Below are 25,412 nucleotides of genomic sequence, written 5' to 3' on the forward strand. Positions count from 1 at the left end.
TCCTTGGAGTAATTTTGAAAGTAAGAAAAAACGAAATTGCAAAGTAAAATTAAAACAATTGAATACAAGTTTAAAAAGTACTAAGAAAGGGGAGTCACTCAAGTACTCTTATGTGGGTTAAGAGTGACTGTTTCCTTGCACTCTTTGGCATCTGCCAAATGTTATTTCTCAGGATGTGGTAGCTGGCTAACTGCCTCTTGTAGCCACTAGATTCCGCTCTCCCTCTGGTTTTTCTCCCTTGCCCTCTGAAGCCTTTCTCTAGACTTTTCTTGCCTTTGTTCTCTTTCTAGGAGCTTGTATTTATTAGTCAGGGTTCTCCAGAGGCATAGAACCAATAGGATGTCTCTCTCTCTCTCTCTCTCTCCATCTCTGTAGAGATATATATAGTACCCCCTTCCCCAGATATAGATATATAGATGTTGCAGGAAGGGACCCCTTCCAGGGCCTGAGAGCGGGCTCTTGTCTAATACTCGGAAATGAATTGTCCGAGGAGACACATGTGCTGACAAAGCAAGAGACTGTATTGGGAAGGGGCGCCCGGGCGGAGAGCAGGAGGGTCAGGGAACACAGGAGAACTGCTCTGCCGTGGCTCGCAGTCTCGGGTTTTATGGGAATGGGGTTAGTTTCCAGGTTGTCTCTGGCCAGTCATTCTGACTCAGGGTCCTTCCTGGTGGCGCTTGCATCACTCAGCCAAGATGGATTCCAGCAAGGAGGATTCTGGGAGGTTGGTAGGACGTGGACTGGCGTCTCCTCTCTCCTTGAGACCTTTCCTGAATTCTTCCGGTTGATGGTAGCTTGTTAGTTCTGCATTCCTTACCAGGACCTCCTGTTGTAAGATGACTCATGCAAGTGGCTACTATCTTGCCTGGCCAGGGCGGGCAGCTTCGGTCCGTGTTTCCCCTAACATAGAGATAGATTTTATTCTTTAAAATAAAATATTTTGTTCTTTAAAATCTGTCTATCTATAGAATTTAGTTATTTTAAGGAATTGGCTCATGCAGTCGTGGTGGCGTTGGCAAGTCCACAATATGCAGGGCAGGCTGGCAGGCTGGAGACCGAGAGAAGAGCTGATGCTGCAGTTTCGAGTCTGGAGGCAGGATTCCTTCCTTGGGGGCGGGGGGGCGGGCGGCGGGCGCAGGCTTTTCCTCTTGAGGCCTTCAACTGATTGGATGAGGCCCATCCACATGGTGGAGGGTCATTTTCTTTATTCAGGGTCTACTGATTTAAATGTTAATCACGGGCTTCCCTGGTGGTGCAGTGGTTGAGAGTCCGCCTGCCGATGCAAGGGACGCGGGTTCGTGCCCCAGTCCGGGAAGATCCCACGTGCCGCGGAGCAGCTGGGCCTGTGAGCCATGGCCGCTGAGCCTGTGCGTCCGGAGCCTGTGCTCCGCAACGGAAGAGGCCACAACAGGGAGAGGCCCACGTACCACCAAAATAAATAAATAAATAAATAAATAAATGTTAATCACATCTAAAAATTACCTTCACAGCAATATCTAGATTGGTGTTTGACCAAACAAATGAGCACCATGGCCTTGCCAGGTTGACACATAAAATTCCCACTACAGGGCTCCTTGAAGAGATCTGGGGTTCATTTGGGCTTCTGTTAGTTTTCTAGAACACTGGTAAGGCTCAGGCACTGGGACTGTAGGGAATACAGAGAGCTTTAGTTCTCTCCAAAAGGGAAATTTGCCCAGACTTCAGTGTTCTGTTTTTTGTTTTCAAGAAACCATTTGAAGCCACCAAATGGGCTTGGGTGGTAAGTCTTGGTCTCTGGTTCTTAAGCCACAGTCCCTGGCTCCCAGATTTCAAAGGAGGAGCCCCTGTTGATACTGATTCAGGAAGAGCATATAGTAGGCTTGTGTCTGATGCTGCACCGTTCTCTTTCTCAGAAGCACGAACTCAGTTCTTCCTCTCTGAATTCCTCTGGTACTTTGTCCCTCACTAGGGCACTCGGAACTTTGGATCGTATGTTGTGGTTGACGTCCACTCTCTTGCCCGCCTGGGGACCAGGTCGATAAAGTTCTTTGAGAGCAAGTGCTGAATGGCTTCTGAATGGCTGTTCTGGTGCCCAGGACATTGCTGCTTCATAAACATGGCTTAAACATTGGCGAGAATTTGAAATGCTGCTTCTCTCTGATGCTTCTTGGGTACAAACATGATTGGCGTCAGCCTCGATGAAGCCCATGTAGAACGGGAGGGAGGCAACTTTACATCTGTCCCCGACAGGCAGAGCCCTCCCGTCCAGTTTTTGCAGGTCCGCGTATCATGGCGGCCAAGATAACTTGCTGCTGATTTAGGCTGTGCCTTTTATTTGCAGACAGATCCTCATTCAGCGTGGAATGGGGGACATGCAGCAGAAGGATCAGAGGGAATTTGTCTGAAGGGGCCGAGCTAGAGTGTCTGTCTGATGCACTGTCCTGGCTTCCTGTATGGCTGTAACAAGCTACCACAAATTTAGTGGCTTAATACAAATTCATTAGAAGGTCGGAAGTCTGGCACAGGTCTCACTGGGCCAAGGTCAAGGTGTCAGCAGGGCAGGGTTCCCTTCTGTAGGCTCTGGGGGTTGATGGTTTCCTTGCCTTTTCCAGATGATAGACTTCGATATCGTTCCTTGTCTCTTTGGGGAACCATTATTCTGCCCGCCATAGCAGGCTTATGATTTCCATTTTAAAATAAGCTATTAGTGTAAGATATGATTTTTAATGGAAAGGTATGAACATTTCACTAACTTTAACAATGTTAGATTTTTTTTTAGAGAATTTGAGATATATTTATGTTTACTAAATTTATAAGTTATTAATTTACTTGAGAATGTTTTGCTTATTAGGGTTGAAGCTTCTTTGAGCAGATTTTTGAAGTGCTTATTTAAAAAAACCCAAATGCATAGAGTTATAATTGCAGCTTTAAATGTTTAAAGGAATTTTTATTGTTTGTAAAAGGGACTTGTTTAGTCTGTCCAGTGTGAGTTTATCAAACAGTAATAAAAGGCTCTCTTATTTCGTATGAAAATTTACTAGACTTGTAAAGGTTTAGTTGAACTTAAAAGAAACTTTAATGAACACGAGGTTTCCACATTTGTTACTTTTTCAACTACCATTAATTTTTAACCAAGACACTATAAATAGTTGTATACATGTAAGCTCAGGCTGATTCTTATTCTAGTCCAGGGTAAGTTTGTGGTCCTGAGACTTTCAAAAGCATTTTCTGAATCTGTGTGTGGGTGTATTCATTGATTCAGCCCAGGCATTGTGCTAGGTACAAATAAGATTACAGTGTAACAAAGTCCATATGCAAAAAAGTGATACAGAAGATGAGATTTTCTCAGTTGGAGGGAGCTTCAGCCAGGAGGTGGTCCTGAGGAGCAATAGATGCTTATCAGACAGAGGGGCTGGGAAAAGCATTCTAGGCAGGTGGAACGGCCTGCGCAAAGAATGCATGGGATATGTAGGGAATGGTGAGATTTTGTGATCCTGTTGGGAGTTAAAAAAAAATCTCTAATTATCCTCAGGTGCCTTTTATGTCATTTTCTGATGGAGAGTTAGTGGCAGGATCAGGGCAGGTTCCAGAGTAAATGTGTCGAGGAAGTCTGTCTGTCATCCATGGGTTAGTCACTTGAGCATATTATACCCAACTAGGAATGCAGTGCAATTCCTAACCCGATTCTCTTGTTGCTCAGGAAATCATAATTATTAACATTTACTGAGCTCATATTTTATGTGCCCGGCTCCTAGCACTTTACACGTATTAGCTCACTTGACCCTCACAGCCATAGCAATAGATTGATTATCAACAGAGTCGAGGAAACGGACACAGAGAAGGGTGTTAAGTAAGGTGACAAAAGTCACACTGCAGGTAAGTGACAGGACCACGATCTGAACCTTGCACAAGCCGTTTCCTCTTTCTGGAATGCTCGTGCCCTCATCTTCTGAGGCTGGCTCCTTCTCACCTTTCAATATCACTTCCTCAGAGAGCTCCCCCTACCCCCAACCCACCTTGTTATTCTGCATCTCAGTCCCTTGTTTATTCCCTTCATAGCACTTATTACAAATTAAATTCATCCCCTACTTGTTCTTTTCTTTCCCACTAGAATCTAAATTCCATTAGGATAGAGACCCCATCTGTTTTGTTCACCACCCTATACCCAGTGCCTTGCACAGTGCAGCATATAGTAGCTGTTCAATAAATGTCTGTTGATGAGTAGATTAATACTGACTTTAAAGTTCATTATTCCCAAAGCATTCTATTATATGAATAGTAAGTGGAAATACCCCATTTGAGCATAATACTGTATTTCTGATTCAGGTTGGTACTCAGCAGCAAGCTTAGTTTTCTATGTATTCCTAGAAAATTTTACAACGATGATAAGTTTCTGGGAGAAGGAATATAACTTTCATTCAGCAAAAGATAAACATACTCAGTTCGATAAAAAAACAACTTGAATTGACATGCACCAAAAATGCACCAGTGTGTGTTGTTGGAAAAACATTTATTGCAATTCAGTGTCAAAAAAAATTTTTACAAAAATACGCCACCGTCTGGTACAAACAACTATAAAAAAAGAAATCAGTTCATCATGCAAGAAAAGAGTGCAAATAATTTATACAGAAAGACTCAGCTCACACAATATTAAATAAACATCTTTGCATGTAATTGGTCTAACCTTAAACTTTTAGTTAAAATGTTCAATCCCCTATTGTATTTTTAATTTAAAAAGTACTTTAGGGCTTCCCTGGTGGCGCAGTGGTTGGGAGTCCGCCTGCCGATGCAGGGGACGCGGGTTCGTGCCCCGGTCCGGGAAGATCCCACATGCCGCGGAGCGGCTGGGCCCGTGAGCCATGGCCGCTGAGCCTGCATGTCCAGAGCCTGTGCTCCGCAACGGGAGACGCCACAACAGTGGGAGGCCTGCATACCGCAAAAAAAAAAAAAAAAAAAAAAAAAAAAGTACTTTAAAGCTTAGGACATGGACTTTAATATACACCCCCTCTGGCTAGGGTGATTGGCACTTGGTAGAATAAAGATGGCGCCAAGTGTTCTCAAGCATAGAGCACTGCTTGGAGCCTTCTGTTTAACAGACTTGTGTATCATTAATTAAACAAACATTTCTATACTCAAAGGCAGAAGAAGTCATGTTCAAACTCCAGAAGTAATGTTGTAGCAGATGGAGTTTCAAGAAGTTCAGAGTTTCGAAGCAGCCATCCATTTTTGGCCAGACGGAGCAGGGCCTGAGTTTTGAGAGATCTCTCAGAAAGCTTTGTTTGCTGAGTTCAAGGACACTTTGAAAAATGTCTAGCAGACAAAGTCATGAACATCGTGGTCCCTTGCTCCTCGCTGCCTCAGGGAACAATCCCCCTTTGCTTGTGAGGTTTAGCAGAGAGTGATCTTCCACTGGGTAGAAGCTTATTGGATCTCACAGCAGGTACCAGGGAGATGGAAGGGATGGATTAAATGTACCTTTTAGTCTAAGGGGAGAGGAAATACCTGCTTGGTTACCATCAGAAGCTCAGTTTCTAGAAAGCAAGCCAGCTGCTCAGCCATTATGTGTCTCAGGGGCCACCTTTATACTTAAAATCTAATTATCCAGGGAAAAATAAACTTGTCAAAATATGCTGCTTACCTTGTGGCAAGCAGGTTGTACTCACTAGTATGCCGTACTCACAGCAGAGTCAGAAGTCTGTAACAATGTTAAGCAACTCCTTAACTTCTCCAGGAAGAATCAGGGACTTAAAATGTCTTTAAAAGTTAACGGCCAGACACCAAACACTGGACACGAATGTGCCTTCCACAGCGAACTTCTTGAGAAGAATCAGCTCAGGTGTCACGTGTGTCCAGCCACAACAAAAGGTGCTGGGGCAGGGGGTACAAAGTCAAGGCCTCAGAAAGTCCCAAGTTTACGCTCAGGTCCACTGCTGAGCGCCAGGTGGGTTGAGGCATGTCACCTGAATATTCTGCACCCACTACCTCATTTTGAAAGGCAGAAGGAATGCCAGACTCCAGCGTTTCTAACCTCCCTCCCAGCGCTCAAGTCTGGGGGAGGAGTTTCCTTCCTTTGGAAAAACCACGAGGGTTGACTCTCCTTAACAAAACGGAGAAGAAAGCATCTACAGAAAACACTGAGTTTAAAGGAATTACGATCTTGTTTGTTGAAGACATCAGGGGCCTGAGATATATCAAAGAGCCCCATCTCTGCGTTTGCCTACAGGTTGAGGGTGTTTCTGAGGTCTGTTTAAACACTAATAGGATTTTAGGCCAGCATCCAGTCAGAGGATGGTTCACAGACTCGGAGAGTTGGAAACAGATTAAAACAAGAAAACACGAAAAACAACAGATGTCAACATAGAAAATGATGATAGAGTTTAGTTTAAAAAAATTCACACATAAAATTATTACAGTTAAAAAAATTCACACGTAAAATAGCGTGTTTGCATAGCAAGACATAATTGCCCTTCAGCCTGGCAGGAATATATAAACTCAGGTGCCTATTTTATGATAAACATTGTATTGAACACTAAGAATGATATGCTTTTGAAATGACTGAACTTCTTGTAAATCACACCACTTGTTTAGACAAATGAAATTACAAGCTCTTTCTCTTCTCCCACATAAAAACAACGGAAACAAGGAGCCTGTGTTAACTGCAAGCTCCCAAACAGTTTTTGAAGAGAGAACTGTGGCAATAAGGCAATGTACACACTCATTACCTTCCTTCACCACTGCCAAGTAAAGCCCGTTCTCGCCTTGACAGCTTTGCAGCCCATCTAAAATATCAATATCTCCTGTGAGCCACTTCAATATAAAATGGATCATCTCTAAACACAGGTCATCTTACAGCTGACCCTCTTGATCTCAAAACTGGGGATGCTTTCACATTGTAGTTGCTGCCACAATCCTCCCACGTGACTGGTCCATCCACTAAAAGTAACAGCATTGAGTAATAACACCATCTAGTTTAAAATGTCTGGATCTTGTTATAAGTTGAGCCCTCCTAAGTTTCGCATATTCTCCTTTCCTCAAATGCTGTGCCTTCTTCTCAAGAAACTCTGGGATCGTTGCTCGGAAACCTGTGTGTCGAACCAAAGCATAACATCCCTGTGGCTCGGCTTCCACTGTCCTGGACAAAACTCTTCCCTTCTCTGGAAGTCCAGATTACTTTCATACTCGACATCAATTTTAAATTCTCCTTTACAGAGTTGGGGTGGGGGTAGGTAGGTACAGCAAAGACAGTAGAGCATTCTGTCTCTTCCAGCACTTTCCATCGTCATGTCCCTTCTGGCTTTTAGAACAGCAGTTCTGAGACAGAGATTCTTTGTTTTTGTTTTTTAGGTCACTTTGTCCTGGGAGGGTTTGCCAATAGCAATTCTATAGACGGTTAGTGCCCAGGGAACAAGCATTTTCTTTTTAACTCGCTTTACTTATACGTGAGGCTCTGGCCATGCTTCACAGCCACCCAGTGGCACCAACACAGATGCTCACACCTGCTGTGCTCTTTTTCCCCACTGCCCTCCCACAAACCACAGCATCAAAGACATGCCACTTCTATTCCTTCCCCTTTCCCTCTCCACCTGCCATTTCCTTCCTTATTCTCCTCTTCCAATGAAAGGGAACCACAAATGTTGGTTTCTTCTTTTCTTTTCCTTAAAAATTTTCCTTGACTCTGTCACACACCACCTCCAATTATGCCAAAGGAGATGGGGAGAGCCCCGAGTCACCATCTGGGTAGACATTTCAGAAAACCGTTAAGCCTGCCCCTTGTGGTAGGGTCGTTTTGCACAGATGCTCCTGCTGCCTGGGGCACGCTATGCGGTCATGAGCACCACGGACAGTCCAAGTGACACTGGTTCGCCAGTTTTGTGCTGACAGTCAAAGCAGGCGACATTTCTGGGCCTGCAAACCTGAAGGTGCCGAGGAGCCTCATGCACTCCCTCAGCATGGAGAGGTGGAGGCCATGAGTTGGGGGGAAGATGTGGAACGCCATGAACGCCAAAAAATGCCAGAGGCAAAGGTTCCAGGGCCCTCACAGCGACGACAGTCCCAGCTCCACTCACATCTTTAAGGAAGCTGAGACCTTTGTGAGAACCTGCCTGAATTGTGGAAGACAGAGCTTTTTATTCCATGGTCTGGACCCCGCATTCTCAGTGCGGCCTTGACTCGGGGGGAGAAGAGATATTACAGTAGTTTGTGGCCCTCCAAAGCTCAACCTTACCCAACAAGACCTTATTCTTCAGTATTTACTTTTGCTCAGAATTGAAACAAACAATTTACTTTTTTCTTCTTCAGGGGGGTGGTGATGAAAAAAGATATTAAGAAATCCTGGTGTAGGCACAGACCTTGCAAAGTGAAGGACATCAACTAGTGGTCGAGTTCCCTTCCGGATGCTGGTACTTGGGTTGTGCTTTGAGGGAAGGGCGTGAAGGGGTCCTGCATCACTAGTTGGTCCCTTGGCTTGTCTCTGTACATTCTTAACCATCTCTCCCCATTTCAGGTCACCCCAAATTCAACCCCTACCAATACACTGCTCCTCAACGTAACTGTGAACCGAGTTCCTATTTCTGCTTCACTTATGTGCCAAGGTCATGCTGGGTGGCCACTTTATTTACCGAGAAAAAAAAAAAAAGGAAAGCAAATACAATTGCAAAAATATGTACATTGTTGTAGAAAAGCAAAGTTCTATAAAAAGTAAAAAACAAAAACATCCCCCATTCCCTCCCAGGAATATTGACTCCTTAAGTCCTGAGATTTCCTTCTTCCACATAGTTACCTGCTGGTATTGGCCTAGCAAGTTCCCCTGGGGTTGGGAGCAAGTTAAGGATGAACTCATAGTACCTCTGCTTCCTATCTGGCTGGAACGCCAGGCTTTACTCTGTCATCCTTACAAGGAGCCCTTCCTCAGGTTGACTAAATTTTGGTGTTGCATGTAAAGAAAACTCCTCAACTATCACCCACCAAGAGGAACAGCAGCTGATAGGTAAAACCTGTTTTACAAGCCTTTATCAGTACTCTGGCTCCAAACAGTCCCCAGGGATAGGCTTATCCGTGAAGATACCCCAGGAAGCCCAGACAAGCCAAGAAGTTAAACAGGAATAAGAAAGTCTTCACAGCTATTGGGTGACTAATTCCATCTTTTCTGTGGCAGGATTTCCTCTTGAACTGTTTTTAATTGGCCTTATGATGTTGTCCCGAATGAGCTACAACATGGAAGGAAAAAAAGGCATAGATGCTTTGGGGTTGTTCTAGAAAAGAGGCAACCCCAAAGAGTGTCCCATTCGTCTAAAAAGGAAGCCTGAAGCATGATGAGGATTGCCTCCAACATCTCTTCCTGTTTTAAATCACTTTGTAGATGATGAAGAAACAAGAAAAACAGAGACTGCCTACTGGACCACGCGCTTTGTCAGAGCGAGTATTGTAGCTTTCCGAGGTAGACTATTGTGTGGTATCTTCAGAAGATAAGGCCCTATACCCACGCGGGTTTAAGATGAGTGGTGCTTCCTTTGCCTCTTCAAAACAAACTCCAGATCAAAACCCACAGCCCAGGGATTTCTCATATGTAGTTTTTCTTCTTTTTTTTTCCCAACACATTTTCACATTGTAAACAAAGAGCATTCTATCTTGTATTTGAGTTTTGCCCCTTTCTCCCACATCTCTAGGGAACTATAAAGGAGTCTCAGTGAACGCCAAGAGAATTCCATTTTCACCGATGAAATAGAATTCCTGCCTTATAGTCTTGCTGGCAAATCATCAGGAAAAATAGTTTATTTACAGTATTTCTGCTTTTCCATACCAATTCTAATGAGAAGTCCATATGCTTAAACTCCCAGCCAGCAACTGCATCTCTCCCCTCCAACGTCCTCTCAATGGCTTATCTCAGAAGTTTTGAGCCAATGTCTAAAATGTACACTATTTACAAATGAAGCGTCCAAACTCTGTATTTCCAACCATCCAATGAGCAGGGGAACCCTTCTGAAGTGTTGTCATGTGCTGGGATTCAGAACTTGAACAAGTTGATAAAGTCCTGGGGTGAAAGTGAAACGGAGCAGCTCTCTGGGTTATTGGCTGTGCACGGGTGATCGGTGCCCTAGAAAGGAACATCATGGTTAGGTGGGCATTCTTGGCAGCATCTCATTGGCTTGTAGCACCCTAAGTAAGGCATTGCCCGACCTCAAAACAACATTCCTCTGTCAGGAATGCCCTGTGTTATGGAAAAAACTAAAGAGCTGCGTGTGTGTGTGTGTGTGTGTGTGCGCACACCTGTGCACAGAGCGATGGGGGAGTTTGGGGGGGGCTTGCAGAAAGTAATAAACACGGGGGGTGAAGGAAACGAAGGTCTTTGAAAGTTTCTCTCCCCAGGGGCTGCATCAGTTTTACCTTCACCTTCAGCTGGGGGCTACAACGGTGAAGAGCAGGAAAGCATTTGGCGACACAGTGCTAGTGCCATTTGCTCTTAGGGGCTGGGCTGGGGATGTGTGGCAACGACCTCCAAGACATATACCTTCCAGGAAAGAATATGGCAGTGTCTGCAAAGCTGAAGGGTGTCTCCATACTGCTCTTTCCGTGGGTAACAGCGCACAAGTTTAAAATACATCTTCTTCCAATCCAGCTGTCCTTTATCTGACAAAATTAATCGCTTGCGGATCTAAATATCAAACAAATAAAAGTAGTTCTGAAAAGTTCTGCTCCTGCCTCCTTTCCACCTTTTTCACCTATACCCTGGCAACAGCTAGGGAAAAAGTAGCAAAGATATAAAGAAGTAGCTTCTGAGCTCTACCTAGTGAAGGAAACAATAGCTTTTAACCAGTCTTTAAAAGAAACAGGTGGCTGATGACGCCTGACTGGTGACCTGTACTAAATTGCATTTGGATGGTCTTGAAAGTTTAGGTGATCTCAATAAACCACTTCAATCTTTTCTTTGCTGTAGACTTGAGTGATTATTTCCAGGGAGATGCAGTGACTGCTTGGCACAATGGCTCTATTTTATATCGAAATATTAGTGGTTTCGTGAACAGAACTAGTTGAGCTCACACTTCTATGTAAAGAAGTTGGAAAAAAATCTGAGGCCGTGTGCAGAGGGGAAAGAGGCCTAGAGCTGGTGTCAGAAGGCCCAAATTCAAGTCCAAGGCCAGTTTCCCCACCTAGAGAGCGCTCCACTAATTTGGATATGTCACTTAGCCACTTGTGGCCTTAGTCCCTCCATCCGTTTGAAGTGGGCATAATGATATCTACCCTTCCCTGGGTCATTAACACAAAATGAAATAACATCAGGAAAAGTCCTTTAGCTGTAAAATCTCCTAAAAATGTAAGTTATTTTGTTAGAAAAGAAGGACTGGTGCCAATTTATGAATTTTTTTTGGAGCAAGTTGTAACATGGGACTAGGTTAAGAATATAAGGTGGGTTTTTTTTTCCTATTGAAACACATAAACAAAATCTCACAGATATTATTTAGAAACTCCTTGAACTGTTTTCTAGTCAAACCAGGGAGCCCTGGAGAGTGGGTCTGAGAAGGATGCCAAGGCAGCTTGAGGGTGGCGGGCAGAGCGGAAGAGAAGGAAGAACGGCCACGGGGCTGCACCGACCTGCCGCTCGGAGAAGTGGTACTGGCAGAGCTTCTTCCATAAGAGCCGGTCCTCGCTGAGCACGTGCAGCTCAGGGGCTGCCTGGCCCAGGCTGACCAGGTCTCGCCCGTCGCTCAGCCTTTGCATGATGTTCAGTTGTAAGCACAAAGGCAGGTCAGTGAAGGTGAGGCCTTTGAAGGCAGGCTGTGGGGAGAAGGGTTATGTTAAGTTGCAGGGCAGAGAGTAGCTATGCACCAGGGGACACCAAGGATGCAGCTGTCCCCTCATCCTCCAGCCTCAAGGTGGTTTATTGATCAGAGATCAAAGCAGCAGTTCTCTCTACTCGTAAGTACAGACACAGGACTCATGACCGAGACCCGCAAAGAACAGCCTGGAGCGGCTCCAGCAGATGGTGCCAGAGGGATTTTCCTAAGTTGCACAAGGCTTTTTTCTGCGTGCATTATGAAATGATCACCGCGCTAAGTCTAGTAACCATGTGTCCCCATATAAAGTGATTACAGTTTTATTGACCATATTCTTTATATTGTATACTACAGCCCCAATGGCTCATTTATTTTACACCTGGAGGTCTGTACCTCTGAATCCCCTTCATCTATTTACACTTTTGCTCCGAAAGATTCCCCTAATAGCCCACGTTGGATTCCTGTGCTTCACTCAATTACAATATTCGCTACCTTCCCAAAGGACTCACTACCCCGGACAGAACACCTGCAGCCTCGGGTCTCACTGCCCGCCTCCTTGGGACCACTGATCTCCCCAAGGAGGTCTTCTCTCCAGGCCCCTAACACGCTGCCCACAGGGCCCTCACTCTGCCTGGGCCTCTGCTTGTCCACATGTGACTCTTCTTCACATCCAGTTCCAACGCACTTCCTCTGAAAGGCCTTTTCTGCTTTGGTGACTCCCTCAGGCCTTAGCCACTGCATCTTCCTAGGATTCCTAGGATCTCTTTCAGGTGCCTTTTGCAACAACTTCCTTATTGTCATGTCACGTAACCCATCTGCAGAAGGAAGTTTGAATGGAACACTCCTGCTAGGATCTAAGCTCCACGGAGGCAGAAATTTTTGTGTTTTTTCGTTGCTATGTCTAGAAGAGTCTAGAAGTGTGCTAGCGTATAGTAGGCACTCAATAAATATTTGTGGAACGATGAAAGTCAAATACTTCAATAGGTACAAACAGCAACAACAGAAAGACTCTATACTGGGGTGTGTGTGTGTGTGTACACACGTGTATGCACGCTTTGGGAATGGCTGGTCAAGAACCTTTCAGCCTAAGATCCATCATCCATTGAGGCATCTCTATTCAAACCTAGGGCTGCACGGAACATTTTGATAACTATTGGTCTGTGGAGAACACACTGGCAGTTAATCATGAGCTTCTGCAGAAGTTACTTCTAAATATCCTTGAATTTATATTTAAGCCCTTTAATGTTTAAATTCTGATGAGCTCCTGTTATTCCACCCAGACCCAGATCCTCGAAGGCAAGGTCTAAGCTTGTATCCCTTGCAGACTGGCGCAGCACAAAACCCCTCTCCTGCGTACCTATTATGCCTGGCACTGGAGCTGCTGCAACGGGCGAGAGACCCAGAAATATAAGCAAGTCATTAGAGAACAAAGGTTAAATGCCATCAAGGATGTAAGCGCCAAGTGCTATGGGAACAATCTGTACAGAAGGTCCTCAGTAGTATTTGTTGCCATTTCTTGAACAGCAACTGGCTGCTGCCATCTGGATAAGAAGTCAGCTCAAATCGCTCGAGACCACGGTTCTGTGTCCTTCCCATGCTAGTCCTGGGTGAGCTCTTGAATTTGAACTACTGACATTTTTAGCTCAGTGTTCTATCACCTCTGGAGGTCGCACAAAAAAACAAACAAAACCAAAACAGGATGAAGAAACCCTTCCTTAGCTGAGGGGAAAATATCCTGGGAATGAGTACTGAGTTCCCTCCTTGAAATTTTAGGGAACTAAAGTCTGTAGGGGGCACACCAAGGCTGGAACACACAGGATTCCAGGGGGACACACAGTCTCAGCAATTCCCTCCCGCGTCTCCGCAGGGCGGCCTGGGAAGTTGGACGATGGAGAAGAATGGGAGGTGGCATGGGAGGGACACGGGATGGACAAGCAGCAGATCCGGATCCCAAGTGCCCTTGGGAAATCTGGGCCTCAGTTTCCCTGTGTCCAAAATGAATTGGCTTAGTAGAAGTCTCTGAAGATCCCTTCCAGCTCCAACAATCTCAGACTTGGAGTAGCTTCAGCCTCCTAATTCGTGAGAAGTGTCTGTGACTTGACAATTTATATTGTTCAGGCTGCTGGGCTGAACTTTCAATTGTTTGCAAAATTCAGGACTTATCATCTGCTCTTGATCGTACGAGCCAATAAAACTGCCATGAGATTTTCTTTTTGTTTCCAGCACTTCAAAGCATCTACTTTTTTGGTTAAAACTCCCAGGCCAATTATTACATGAACTCCTATTAAAGTCCACTTGGCAGAATTCACTCTCAAGTTTTCAAACCTGAACTTTTCCAAAATCCTTGCCCAGACCCCATGCTGAGTCCTTACTCCTGATAAATGATTAACTGCTTGCATGCCTTCTTCTATTTGAATATAAACATATAAAAGAAAAAGAAGTTACTCTTGCTCCCCCTATCAAGTGTTTTGCTGAAAATCTTTTTATATTCATCCTGCCCACCCCCCATGCTTCCAAACTCTCTTCTGCCCTTGCTCACAGGACACTATGATTCTCTTTGATTTTTTTCCCCTACAAGCCAGTTCTCTTAGTCTTTTTCCCCCTTCATTCTTTATTATATAAATTATTTTTGCCAATAAAAATTGGCTCCATAGAATTAGATAGGAAATTTTTGAAGGAAAACAAGATTATCTGCTGGGAAAATACTGACAGAACTTTGGCAAATAGAAAGCAATTACTGTAAATGTCACCTTAACATTTTCACGTAATAACATACTTCTCTTTGGTCCAAACTGTTAAAAAGTAAGTTTTAAAATACAGTCCAGACTGAAGTAATTAAGTTCCTTCTCTCTCTCTCTCAATCTTTCCTTCCAGCACTGCTCTCAAAATATCGCAGCTCAGAGCCAAGGAGGGTGGGGAAGGAGGGCATGAGGTAGTAGAGTGTCATGGGTAAAAGTATAGCCTCTGCAGACAGGCCTGCGTTCAACCCACATCTTACTGGTGGGGAGGGCCCGGCCAGATTGTTCTTAACCACTCAGTGGGATTTTTCTCATGAGACGATGCCTGCCACTCAGTGGGATTTTTCTCATGAGACGATGCCTGGAAGTACTGAGCACAGTGGCCAGTAAATATTAGCTATTATGATGACTCCTACTTCCAATTAGTCACTAGATGAGTTAATGAATACATTAGAGGACTTAGAAGAGTGTCTGCCACAGAGTGAGCCCTTCACAATAATAACAGCTGACGCATTTACAATACTTACTATGTGTCAGGCACTGTTCTAAGTGCTTTCTATATATTACCTGATTAAATCTCACACCAGGGCATTGAGATAGGCATGACTGCCCCCATTTTCCAAATGAGGAAATGGAGGCACAGAGAATTCGAATCACTAGTCCCACTAGTCCTGCATTTGGTAAATTTTCATGCTCATCTGTAAATACAGGGCAATAGTTTCCAACTGTATTCCTCTGAACATTGAACAAGTTCTAAGATAGGTGGTGGGAGGAGTGTCCACTTCAATCATTTATTTATTCAACTAAAACTTATTGACTGCCATCTGCTCTGGTCCAGGGACAAGGAATAGAGCAGGGAACAAGATGGTGATGTCCTTTCTTTGTGGAGTTTATAAGCCAGTGGAGGAGACAGGAAAGTGAATATACATATGAGATGATTTCAGATCATAATAGCGGCTCTGAAGAAGGTAAGGTGATAGTGGCTTCAGTAGATTGGATGGTCAGGGAGGCAGGTGGCTTAAAAACCCCGAGGCAGGCCCAAGCTTAGAGTGTGCAGAGAATCACTTGGCCTGGCTGGGGTGCTGTGAGCAGAGGGGAGGGTGAGATGAACTTCAGCGTTTGATCTGTCCTGCATAGGATTTCATTGGATTTAAAAGGTTTGCAAAAGGCTGGGTCATTGAGTAAAGAGTTGGAAGAAAGCTAGATTGAAAAAAAGTTTGGAAACCACTGATGTTAAAAGCTTTGCCGTTTTAGGAATAAGAAGCCCAGGGTTCTGGCCTCAGCTCTGGCCCCGATTGCTGTGTCACTTGGGGAGAGTCACTGGGCTTCTCTGATCCCCCTTTACCCTCACTCCATGAAGAGTTTTAGCAACTACAATGGGTACCTCCCAAGAGAGTCTGTAGATCAATAGAGGGGGGCTTTGGGGAAGTAAGCCCATGCAAGTGCAAGGTATGTGGGCAGATGTGGCCAAGGGGGGCGCTCCTGTGAGGTGGACAGACAGAACAGAGGCAAGTTCTGGGCAAGTGTGACCATCTAAATGTGTGTTCCTAGTTGCTGGAGGGAAGATGCCCTTGGGACTTATGGGACTAATGGGTCATTTATATCGCTGGTTGGGTATCACTGTGTGTGTGTGTGTGTGTGTGTGTGTGTGTGTGTGTGTGTGTGTGTGTGTGTGTGTGTGTGTGTGTGTGTGTGTGTGTGTGTGTGTGTGTGTGTGTGTGTGTGTGTGTGTGTGTGTGTGTGTGTGTGTGTGTGTGTGTGTGTGTGTGTGTGTGTGTGTGTGTACTGTAGCCTAAGTGATTCTAAGGAAGTCACAGAACTCTGAGACTTCCAATTATTCCCTGTTTCAGAGTTAAGAAAAAAAAAACAACTAAGGCACAGAGAGGTTATTAACAGTAAAGTCAAGGACACTGCGTTTTGCAAACTTCATATAGTGAAATACTTAAAAGAGGTCAAAGAAGTTTTTTCATGTTTCTTTCTCGAGAGATGGGGCAGACCCAAACTTTATCAGCCTGGGTCCCGGAACCACTTAAAACAGCCATGGTCAGTGATTAGATAAGTCAGCCAAGTGCTACGTGAGCTGCCTAAGTGTGTCTGTCCATTAGGGAGCCTTGAGAGATTACACCAGCGTCTTTCTCACATTTTTTGTGTGCCTTAGTCCTCTTGCTCACTCTTAAGAGGCCAAGAGCTGGGGGCCAACTTACGTTTTAAAAGCCGAAAGAAACTACTGGTAGTAGTTTAGCTGGTAATGTGTGGGTTTTTTGGTTTGTTTGTTTGCTTTGAGTGAGAATTGCTCATGTCTTTTCCTACCTGTATGCTTACAGCCTTTACTCAAAGCCTTCCTTTATCATAACTATTAATAATTGGAACTAGAGTTTTAAAAGGCTGGTGCCAGTTCTCCAAGCCACTGCCATCGCAGCTCTGTTGTACACAAGGCAGCATCCTAAAGCTATAAACAGACTCGTACTTTAAGAGGAAATGGGCAGAGATCTCCAGATCCCACTAGAGATTTCAGTGAACTAGCCTACATCGGCCCCAAGGTCAAGTTTCTAGTTTTCCCAGCACGTTTCCATTGGCTGTCGTCGTTCAGATACTCTGATCCTGCGCTGCCAAGTTCTTCTCCCCACCCTCCCTTTATCGGAAGGTCCCCCAGCCCACCCTCAGCACCCAGTGGAAAGCATCCAATCAGAACTGTCCAGACTCTTCCATCACCAGAGAGGATTTAAAGTCCTGGCGAGGCTGCCCAGCATCCCAGCAGAGGAACCAACTGCAGCCGTTCCTGCTAGGAGGAGGCTGGGGTGCTCCAGCTTACCCTGGTGATTTGGATGTTGTTCAGCTGCTGCTGCCAGTGTAGAATTGTCTCCATTCGATACACCCACATGTTAATGTTCCCGACCAGCACAGACTTGCCGACTCTTTGGACCAGTGTACATAAGGACGTGTAGAGGGTCTGGAGTAGTTCCCTTATTAGTCTAATGTTTTGTTGGTCTTCCAGGACTTGAGTGGGGAAGAAAAAAAGTCGTTAACGTTTATGAGACTAGAACACTCCATAGTTCACAAGTGGTTCTTTCTTCTTCTCTACTCTGCTCGTGTTACCTGGGTACACCCACTGGGGATATGGTTTTCTTTCTCACTGGTGTTTATTCTACACTTGGCCAAGCTTCTGCCCTCGAGGTTATTGGGTAGAGTTTCCATTATCTAGGTCCCTCTTTGTTCTCTTCCCCCCGTTTTCTACAAAGACTCCTTCTCTTTTCCTTGTCCTACCAGCACCAATAGCTCACCTGATCTGAAGGCACCTTCTTCTGCCCAGCAGCGATGTCTCTTTTAGATCATCAGTGGCAGAAGCACAGGTCTGGGGGTCAGGAGCTTGGATTCCCATCCAGTCTGGCTGACCCTTTGTGTGATTATGGATAAATCACTCTTTCTCCCGTATACACAATGAGTCAGTTGAGCCAGAGACGTAAAGTTCTTTCTAGCTCAGAGAGTCTATGGGTCTACTCTGCCTTGTACACAGCTCAATTTTCTAGGAATTTGGAATCTAGAGGTTCGGTAGCCAAGGTTGGGACACGTGCCTACACCAAGAAGCTTGAGAGGCTCAGAGCATGATCCCAACACAAGGACAGGAGGGTGATGGTCTCACCCTTTGTCATGAGCATGAATGGCCCTCCTTTCTAAACTGGAATCCAGCGCCCCTGAAATGCATCTGGAGTCATTCATTTCCATCTGCTTACATTCCCTTAAATCCAGTGACACTGTCCACTGCATCGGAAAATCCATCTGTCCGGCCCCAGGCCTATAAAAAGGGGACGAGAGAGTGTGGGGGAGAGAGCTCACCTTTCAGTACCACTTTTTCCAAAATGTTCATGAAGTTCTTTTGGGCAATGCCACTCAGGGATGTGAGCTGTGACTTTGCTATCAGTTCCAACAGCTGTGGATAAAAATAGAAGTTGCCAGGCTTAGGCTACAGAGATATTTCTCTCCTCTAATCTTCACTTTTGAGTCACATGACACGTAGATACAGACTGACGGGGAGAGATAAATGGCAGGCAGGGCCACGATGCAATAAAAAGCAGATGCTCTGAGTAAAAGACAAATGGGGGTAACTCAAAACCTAGGCATCAGGCTGAATATTTAATTGCTTTTTTTCTTTTAAATATAAAGAGGTTGGCTTCAGCCAGGGCTAATTCATTCTACTTGTCCTACTTCAGCAAGTGAAGCTGAGGTTCTCCAGAGGGAACAAAACCTCCTATGACCTGTGATGTTGGAGTTGTACATAATCACCCCCAGCGGGAATTCTTTTACCCCTACTCGAACTTCTCCCCACTGGCTGGGACTGCTCTCAAGGCACCTAAAAGCTCAAGTTCAGCAACGATGGGCACTTTTCAAGGAAGTGGCAATTCTTATCCAGATATCTCCTGCTTATGTAGCGTTCAATAAAAATGTCTGTTAATTAGAATCTTTCACTGTGCTTATCTTTCTGTAGAAAGAAGCCAATAACAGGAAGAAAGAGACATTCAGGGATGTACAGTGTATACTCATATTCCTACTTAGAGGCTAGGAACCTTGTAGCTCTTAGACTTATGTGCAAGTTTTGCTTTGACCACTTATTAGCTCTGTGACGCTGGGTAAATTCCTGAATTTCTTGGTGCCCCAGTTTCTTCATCTCTACTTGTAATACTTAGAGTCTCCAAGATTGGTGACAGCGTTAAATGAGGGAATGCACATAAAGCTCTTAGCACAGTGCCTGGCATAAAGTAGGTAGAAAATAAAGGTTGGTTGGTTTACTGAAGGAGTATGTCCCATTCCCACCACCCATGTTATCACCAAACAAAAAGAAATAAAGATAATAATTCAAGTTGGTGCACCCTTAGCATAATCTTTCTTCCTTTCAAAAGCAAAATTCTTTATAAATGTGGCAAGATTAAAAAAAAACAAAGATTCTATTATTGAAAAAATGAAACTTTATAGACTGGAATGGGCTCTTAGAGATCATGCGGTTCTACCCAGTTAACAGATGAGCAAAGTGAGGCTCAAGAAACTAAACTTTACCAACTATGCCACAAGGAGTGAGAGGGCTCAGCGGGATCCTTCTTAACCCACTTCATGCTTTCACAGAGTTATCGAACAAAAGAGGTTGATATAAAGTGAAAATAATTTATTGCACCAGAGTCCACCAGGCTAAGTAAAACTCACTAGCCTTAGAGCCAGTAAACTAGATTTAGAGACCCAGGACCTCTCTTTATGTTAAAGCTTCTATCTCTGCTCCTAGGAAACCTTCCAAGGGAGTTTCATCTCCTGGCCAGGCCCCAGCCCAACTTCACTTCAGGTCAGTAAACACCAAGTATGACACTGTGCTGGGTGCTGGAATCAAGGCTGAGGGAACTAGCAAAGTGACATTTAAAAAACTGGGCTGCAGAGAAGAACTGAAACTTCTGGATCAAAGCCCCAGGCAATTCAAAGAACCTCTGCTTCCAAGGCATTTGTTTAAACATTTTGTCCCCATGGAGCCCCTTAGGAGCCTGTCGAACCACGGACAGACTTTTAGTTTCCTGAACATAATTTTACTCTAAGTTAAAAAAAAGAAAAGACCCCACATCTTTTCCTGCCTGGCTTATGTATCTCTCTCACACACAGGGAGAGATGCTGTCATCAGGCTGGGGGAAGGTGGCAAAGAAAGACCGAGGCTGGTTTTTAAGATTAGTCCTGGTGACCCAAGGCTGGACGTCAGGAACTGACCAAATGCCCACAAAGAGAGGCAAGAAGTCAAAACATCAGCAGAGGCCACGTCCACAGGCGGTGACCAGACGGGTTGTCCTCTGCCTTTCCAGTTCAGCTCTGTCACCAACCAGCGCGTGACAGTCAAGAGAGGAGTGAAAAATGGCACAAAGGGACTGGCCAAACCGTTCATTTATCTCCTTGACCAACAGCAAGATTCAGAAGGCCAAGCCCAGGGTCTATTAATACCCTGAGCCTCACATGACCAGCGCAAAGCAAGATGAAAGAAAACAAAAGTCTTGAGTCGGCTCTGGGAAGGGTAGTGACTCATCATGGGGTGGGAGGAGGGCGGGCAGAGCTCTGCCTGAAATCCATCCAAAACCCCCATTTCATGTGACTACCATCTCACGAGGGCGTCAGTTTCAATCTTGTCTAAAAATGCACCAATCACAAGGACACAAAAATTCTCAAGGCTGTGACTATGCATTTGAGGGGAGACAAAAAAGCCCTTTGGTCTGACTGAGATGATCTTTGACTAAGGAAGAGAAAGATACAGAAGCAAAAATCGATCAACTGTCAGGAGAATGACACGTCAACCACCTTCTGTTTATTCCGGTGTCAAGAGAAAGTCCTTCTTTTCACTGTCCGGCAGCCTTGGGGTCAGGAGAGAGAACCCCAGAATAGGAGGAGACCTGGATGCTCTAGCTGGGTGACCTTTACAGTTGTCATTCACTTAGCAAGTATTTTCTGCATGCCCGTTCTATCGTAGTGTTGTAGTAGGTGATGCGGATAAAGACACACGATCCCTAGACGCACGAAGTTTACCATCTAGTCTGTGGTGTAAGTCATTTAACCTCCCAGAACCCCAGTTTCTTCATTTCTAAAGTGGAAATAAAAAAGCACTACCTACTTCACAGGGTTGTTATGAGAATTAAGTGAGATCAGTATGTAAAAACCCACTGTAAATACCAAATGCAAGGCATTATTATTATAAGGTATTATTTCTTCCCCTTCCAAACCATATTCTTTTAGTGAAGTTTAAAGTGGATATCAAGGGTTATCTTTTCTGTAAAGCTTTTTCTGTAAGGGGATAGATAGTAAATATTTTAACCTTTGGAGGTCATAAAGTCTCTGTTGCAACTAATTAACTGAGCAACTGTAGTACAAGAGCAGCCTTGGACAGTATGTAAATGAATAAGTGTGGCTGTGTTCCAATAAAACTTTATTTACAAAAACAGGCATGGGGGGCAGATTTGGCCCTTGGGCCATAATTTGTCAATTTCTGATAGAGAGAGAGAGAGAGAGAGAGAGAGAGAGAGAGAGTGTGTGTGTGTGTGTGTGTGATAGGGTTCAAGAGTGAGGGCTCCAGAGCCAAACTGCCTGCCTCAGTTTCCCCATCTGTAAACCATACATAATAACAGTACCTACTTTAGAGTTGCTGTGAAGATTAAATGCATTCATAAAGCACTCAGAACAGTGCCTGACAGCAAGAATATACTCAATAAATTATTATCACTCATTTTTATCATAGTACAGAGACTATTGCTAGGTAGAAGTACTGCCAGGGAAGGCATAGTGAATAGTAGGGTAAAGTACAGCTGGTTTAGAGACCTTTAGAATCCCTGTATTTCAATTTTATGTATTGTCAACCAAATGCTTAAATGCTTTCAAATTTTCATATTCCTCTCTGTCATTTTTATTATGTTTCTGATATATTTAGTAGCTCCCTGTCTGTTGATAAAAGTTAATGTTGATACATTCTGTGGCTTACATAGTTGCATCTACCATGAAGTCTTATTTTGCTAGCAATAATGGGTGTTTACTACATGCTACGCATTTTACATGTGTCATCTTGTTTAATCTTCAGAGGCAACCCACTGAAGTGGGTTCTCCACTAGTCAAAAGAGGATTTCTGTGGCTCAGAGAAGTTAAGCAACTCACCTGAAGACATATAGCAGTAGCAAGTGGTGGAGCCAGGACTTGGACCCAGATATGTCTAACGGAGAACATGTATTTTGATAGTTTAAGGACTTCAGTTTGTCAAGGCCAATCAAATTTGCATCTACGACGAAACTTTAAAAATAGTAGCAATACCATGCAGTGTTATGTTCTAGGAAGGAGTCTGGAAATCTTATATCAGTATTACACTGGGACCGGTAATCAGCTTTTCACATTAAGGGAGAAATAATACCCAGAAAGGGTTAATAACGCATTTAGGATGAGGCAATGGCTTTGGGTAAATCATTTAGGTCTACTTTCCACATCACAATAACCCTACAGACCCAGAACCAGTATTGTGTGGAACTAGTGGTAAAGAAGACAGAATTTATTGATTTTACTTCTGTGTCAAGAGAGCTGTGTGCCTAGGGGGAGTAGGGCTGTATCTAGCAATTTATTTACCAAGACGACTTAGCCAGTTGGATTCTTTGCCTCTAGCCACACGAGAAAAAGCAGAGGAAAACGGATTGTTTGAAAATGGCTGTTTGTTTTCTGCTGGGCAAATTTTAGCCCAGGTGCCAGTAATTTGTGGCTGTGTTTAAGGAGAGGCGGGGTGGGGGACTGGGCTAGGGGTTGGAGAAGAGGGTTCTCAGCTCCTCCTGACTTCCAGGCTATCATTACCGTGGGGGCCGCCTGGGGATCCAGCACGACCCGATCCACAGTGACTAGCTGTGCAGTAACAGGACCGGTTCTGGGCCACGGGAGGAAGGGCTGGTGGTTGCCGTGTGCTGAAACCACATCCTGCCCTTCAGCTTTGGCTCGTGCTAGTCTTAGACATACTGAGTAGAAGAAAAGTCTCGTTGCAAGCAATATCCTATAGTCAGTCTCGGAGGGATATCAACCTCAGCTCGAAGTGGTGCGTGGAAGATGAATGGGGAGAGGAGATTGCCCTCTTATCTCACTTTGCCCGCAGGAAATGCGCGTTTCGTGTCATCTCCTCCCTTCGGTTCATCGTAGCATTCAGACTTTTAAAAATAAATCAGCTCACGTCACTTCTCTGCTTGAAACCCTCAAACGGCTTCCCTTTGCCCTTAGAAAAAACATCCGGACTCCTCACCGTAACTGGCAAGGTCCTCCCTGACCTGGTCTCCGCCCCTCGTCCAGCTTCATTTTGCCCGGTGCTTCCCTAGCTCGCTCTGCTCTGTCCACACGGCCCGCCTTTGGTTCCCTGAGCAGGCTCGGCTCATTCCCACCTCCCAGCCTTGGTCCTGCCACGTCTTCACATGCCAGCTCCATCCCACCCCTCAGGTCTCAGTTCAGATGTCACCTGCTCAGAGCTCAGAGCCCTTTGCGGACCATCCTAGATCTTACTGTGGTTTCAGTGTTCTTCACTGTTTCATGTATACCTGTCTGAAATGATCTTGTTTACTTGCTTGCTGACTTGTCTTTACTTGTCTAATTGGGATAGAAACCTCAAGACAGAAGGGGTTATCTTGTTCACCACTCTACCGCAACCTGGCACACGGGAGGCACTTAACAAATACATATATTTATATCTGTATCTATATGTAGATATATACACACACACACACACACACACACACATATTTAAAGAGATTTAAAGGGACACTAAGCAACTGGGGCTTCAGAAGCATCAACAAAAACAGCAGCTACTCTCCCTGTTAGTTCAAGGTTACCCATGCAGCTGTTGCCCAAGCATACTCCATCTTGCACAGAATATTGTTAAGAATGTAACTTATCCCTAATTCTTCTATCTCCTGTGACAGTGAGCTCTGCAGTTGAAGGTATATGTCTGATGAGAAAACAAGCCATAGGATTATCAAAGGTAGGAAAAAACTTCAAGAAGCCCCTGCCATTTCTCACATGCTCAGCACGCCAGCTGGGTGCCCACAGGAAAATTATGTCTTTTGCAATAAACCTTTGGTTACATCAGGCAGTGCTTCTGCCTGCATTGAGTGCCACGTACTTCCAAGACCCTTATTTACTCAATGGATAACACAGATTAAAACCTGGAAAGTTTTGTCCTGACTTTGAGCCTGAACACTGACAGGTTGGAAGAGGGAACACTTCTGCTACATTAATAATCTCCAGGCATGTCAAGGTTGGGTAAATATTATTTGCAAGTGAAACATCCCTCTAACTGAGGGCCAAGTTTACACAAATTAATTGTATTCTTAGCCGAGAACAACTTGCCTCTCTGTCTTCCGTCCATCCCAGAAAATTCTGAACTTAGAATGATGCCCTATTCCCTGTCGCATTGATCTGAGCAGGTCTGTCTGCCTCAATGAGGCTGCTTAAATTGGGCTCCCTGTCTGCTGTAGCCTCCTTACCCCCACCCTACGCTTCTACAAGGTTGGATGTCACACTGTCCTTGGCCCCTGGCCCACCATCACTCCCCTCCACTTCTGTTCTTTCCAGCTGCAGGTTTCTGCTCACGCCATTTGTCCCTGCAAAGCCTTCTACCTGCCTCTCCACCTGGCCAAATCCTGGCCATCCTTCAAGGAAGGAGAATCTCAGGTTCTACCTCTTCCAAGAAGCTGCCTCCAGTGCTGCTTCTTCTGTTTTCCTAGACAGGACCAAACCCAGTTTGCTACTGCAGTACCTTGTACCTTGTTTCCCAGAGTAGCCCGGAAACTCCTGGCCAGCAGAGGCCAGGTCTTAGTTGATACTCAAGTGACTGTGGCAACACTAGGTATATGGTATGGACTTAATAGAGAAAACACCTGCTTAGGGATTTGAAAACACTCACCTGAAGCAACATTGATGTATGGGGACCTAGCAGAGGATGTTGTCACCTCCGTGCCTTTGGAAAGCCCTTCATTTAGGAGACTCGAGGGGCCTTCGGATCCTTGCTCACAGATACTTAAACCCCTGTCTCACCCTCAACCAGAGCAACTTAGAGCAATGTCACATGCTCTCAGGAACATCCCTCCTTGGATGGGAAAAAGGTCTGCTGAGTTGGCAATTAAAACGCAGCTCGGGCTTCCCTGGTGGCGCAGTGGTTGAGAGTCCGCCTGCCGATGCAGGGGACACGGGTTCGTGCCCCGGTCCGGGAAGATCCCACATGCCGCGGAGCGGCTGGGCCCGTGAGCCACGGCCGCTGAGCCTGCGCGTCCGGAGCCTGTGCTCCGCAACGGGAGAGGCCACAACGGTGAGAGGCCCGCGTACCGCAGAAAAAAAAAACAAAAAAGACCCCCGCAGCTCACCTATCCAATTTAGCATATCCCCTGTATAATAAGCACCTGACTTA

At 45.0% G+C, this 25,412-nt stretch overlaps 2 protein-coding genes across 5 annotated transcripts in view; one reads left to right on the forward strand and one right to left on the reverse strand.

Annotated features, from left to right (window-relative positions):
• Nucleotides 1-25,412, forward strand: part of NTAQ1 (N-terminal glutamine amidase 1) — a gene marked incomplete at its 3' end in the record, with an annotated part of 167,322 nt that overhangs the window by 57,162 nt on the left and 84,748 nt on the right. Inside the window, exon 6 of one of the 4 annotated variants that reach the window (XM_081258250.1) lies at nucleotides 9,134-9,234. The exons of the other annotated variants lie outside the window; for them this stretch is intronic. Coding sequence (XP_081114376.1) covers nucleotides 9,134-9,234 — 101 coding nt within the window. Of the gene's footprint in view, nucleotides 1-9,133; nucleotides 9,235-25,412 lie in introns of those variants that run through there. 4 annotated transcript variants of the gene reach the window in all.
• The window catches only part of FBXO32 (F-box protein 32), a 30,530-nt gene continuing 13,671 nt past the window's right edge, over nucleotides 8,554-25,412 (reverse strand). Inside the window, exons 5-9 of the mRNA XM_081258245.1 lie at nucleotides 18,323-18,416; nucleotides 17,301-17,485; nucleotides 11,569-11,751; nucleotides 10,487-10,630; nucleotides 8,554-10,072 (exon numbers count right to left, since the gene is read on the reverse strand). Coding sequence (XP_081114371.1) covers nucleotides 9,983-10,072; nucleotides 10,487-10,630; nucleotides 11,569-11,751; nucleotides 17,301-17,485; nucleotides 18,323-18,416 — 696 coding nt within the window. The 3' untranslated portion in view covers nucleotides 8,554-9,982. The remainder of the gene's footprint in view (nucleotides 10,073-10,486; nucleotides 10,631-11,568; nucleotides 11,752-17,300; nucleotides 17,486-18,322; nucleotides 18,417-25,412) is intronic.

The sequence above is a fragment of the Mesoplodon bidens genome (assembly GCF_964165515.1).
Source record: "Mesoplodon bidens genome assembly, chromosome: 16".
Taxonomy (NCBI): domain Eukaryota; kingdom Metazoa; phylum Chordata; class Mammalia; order Artiodactyla; family Ziphiidae; genus Mesoplodon; species Mesoplodon bidens.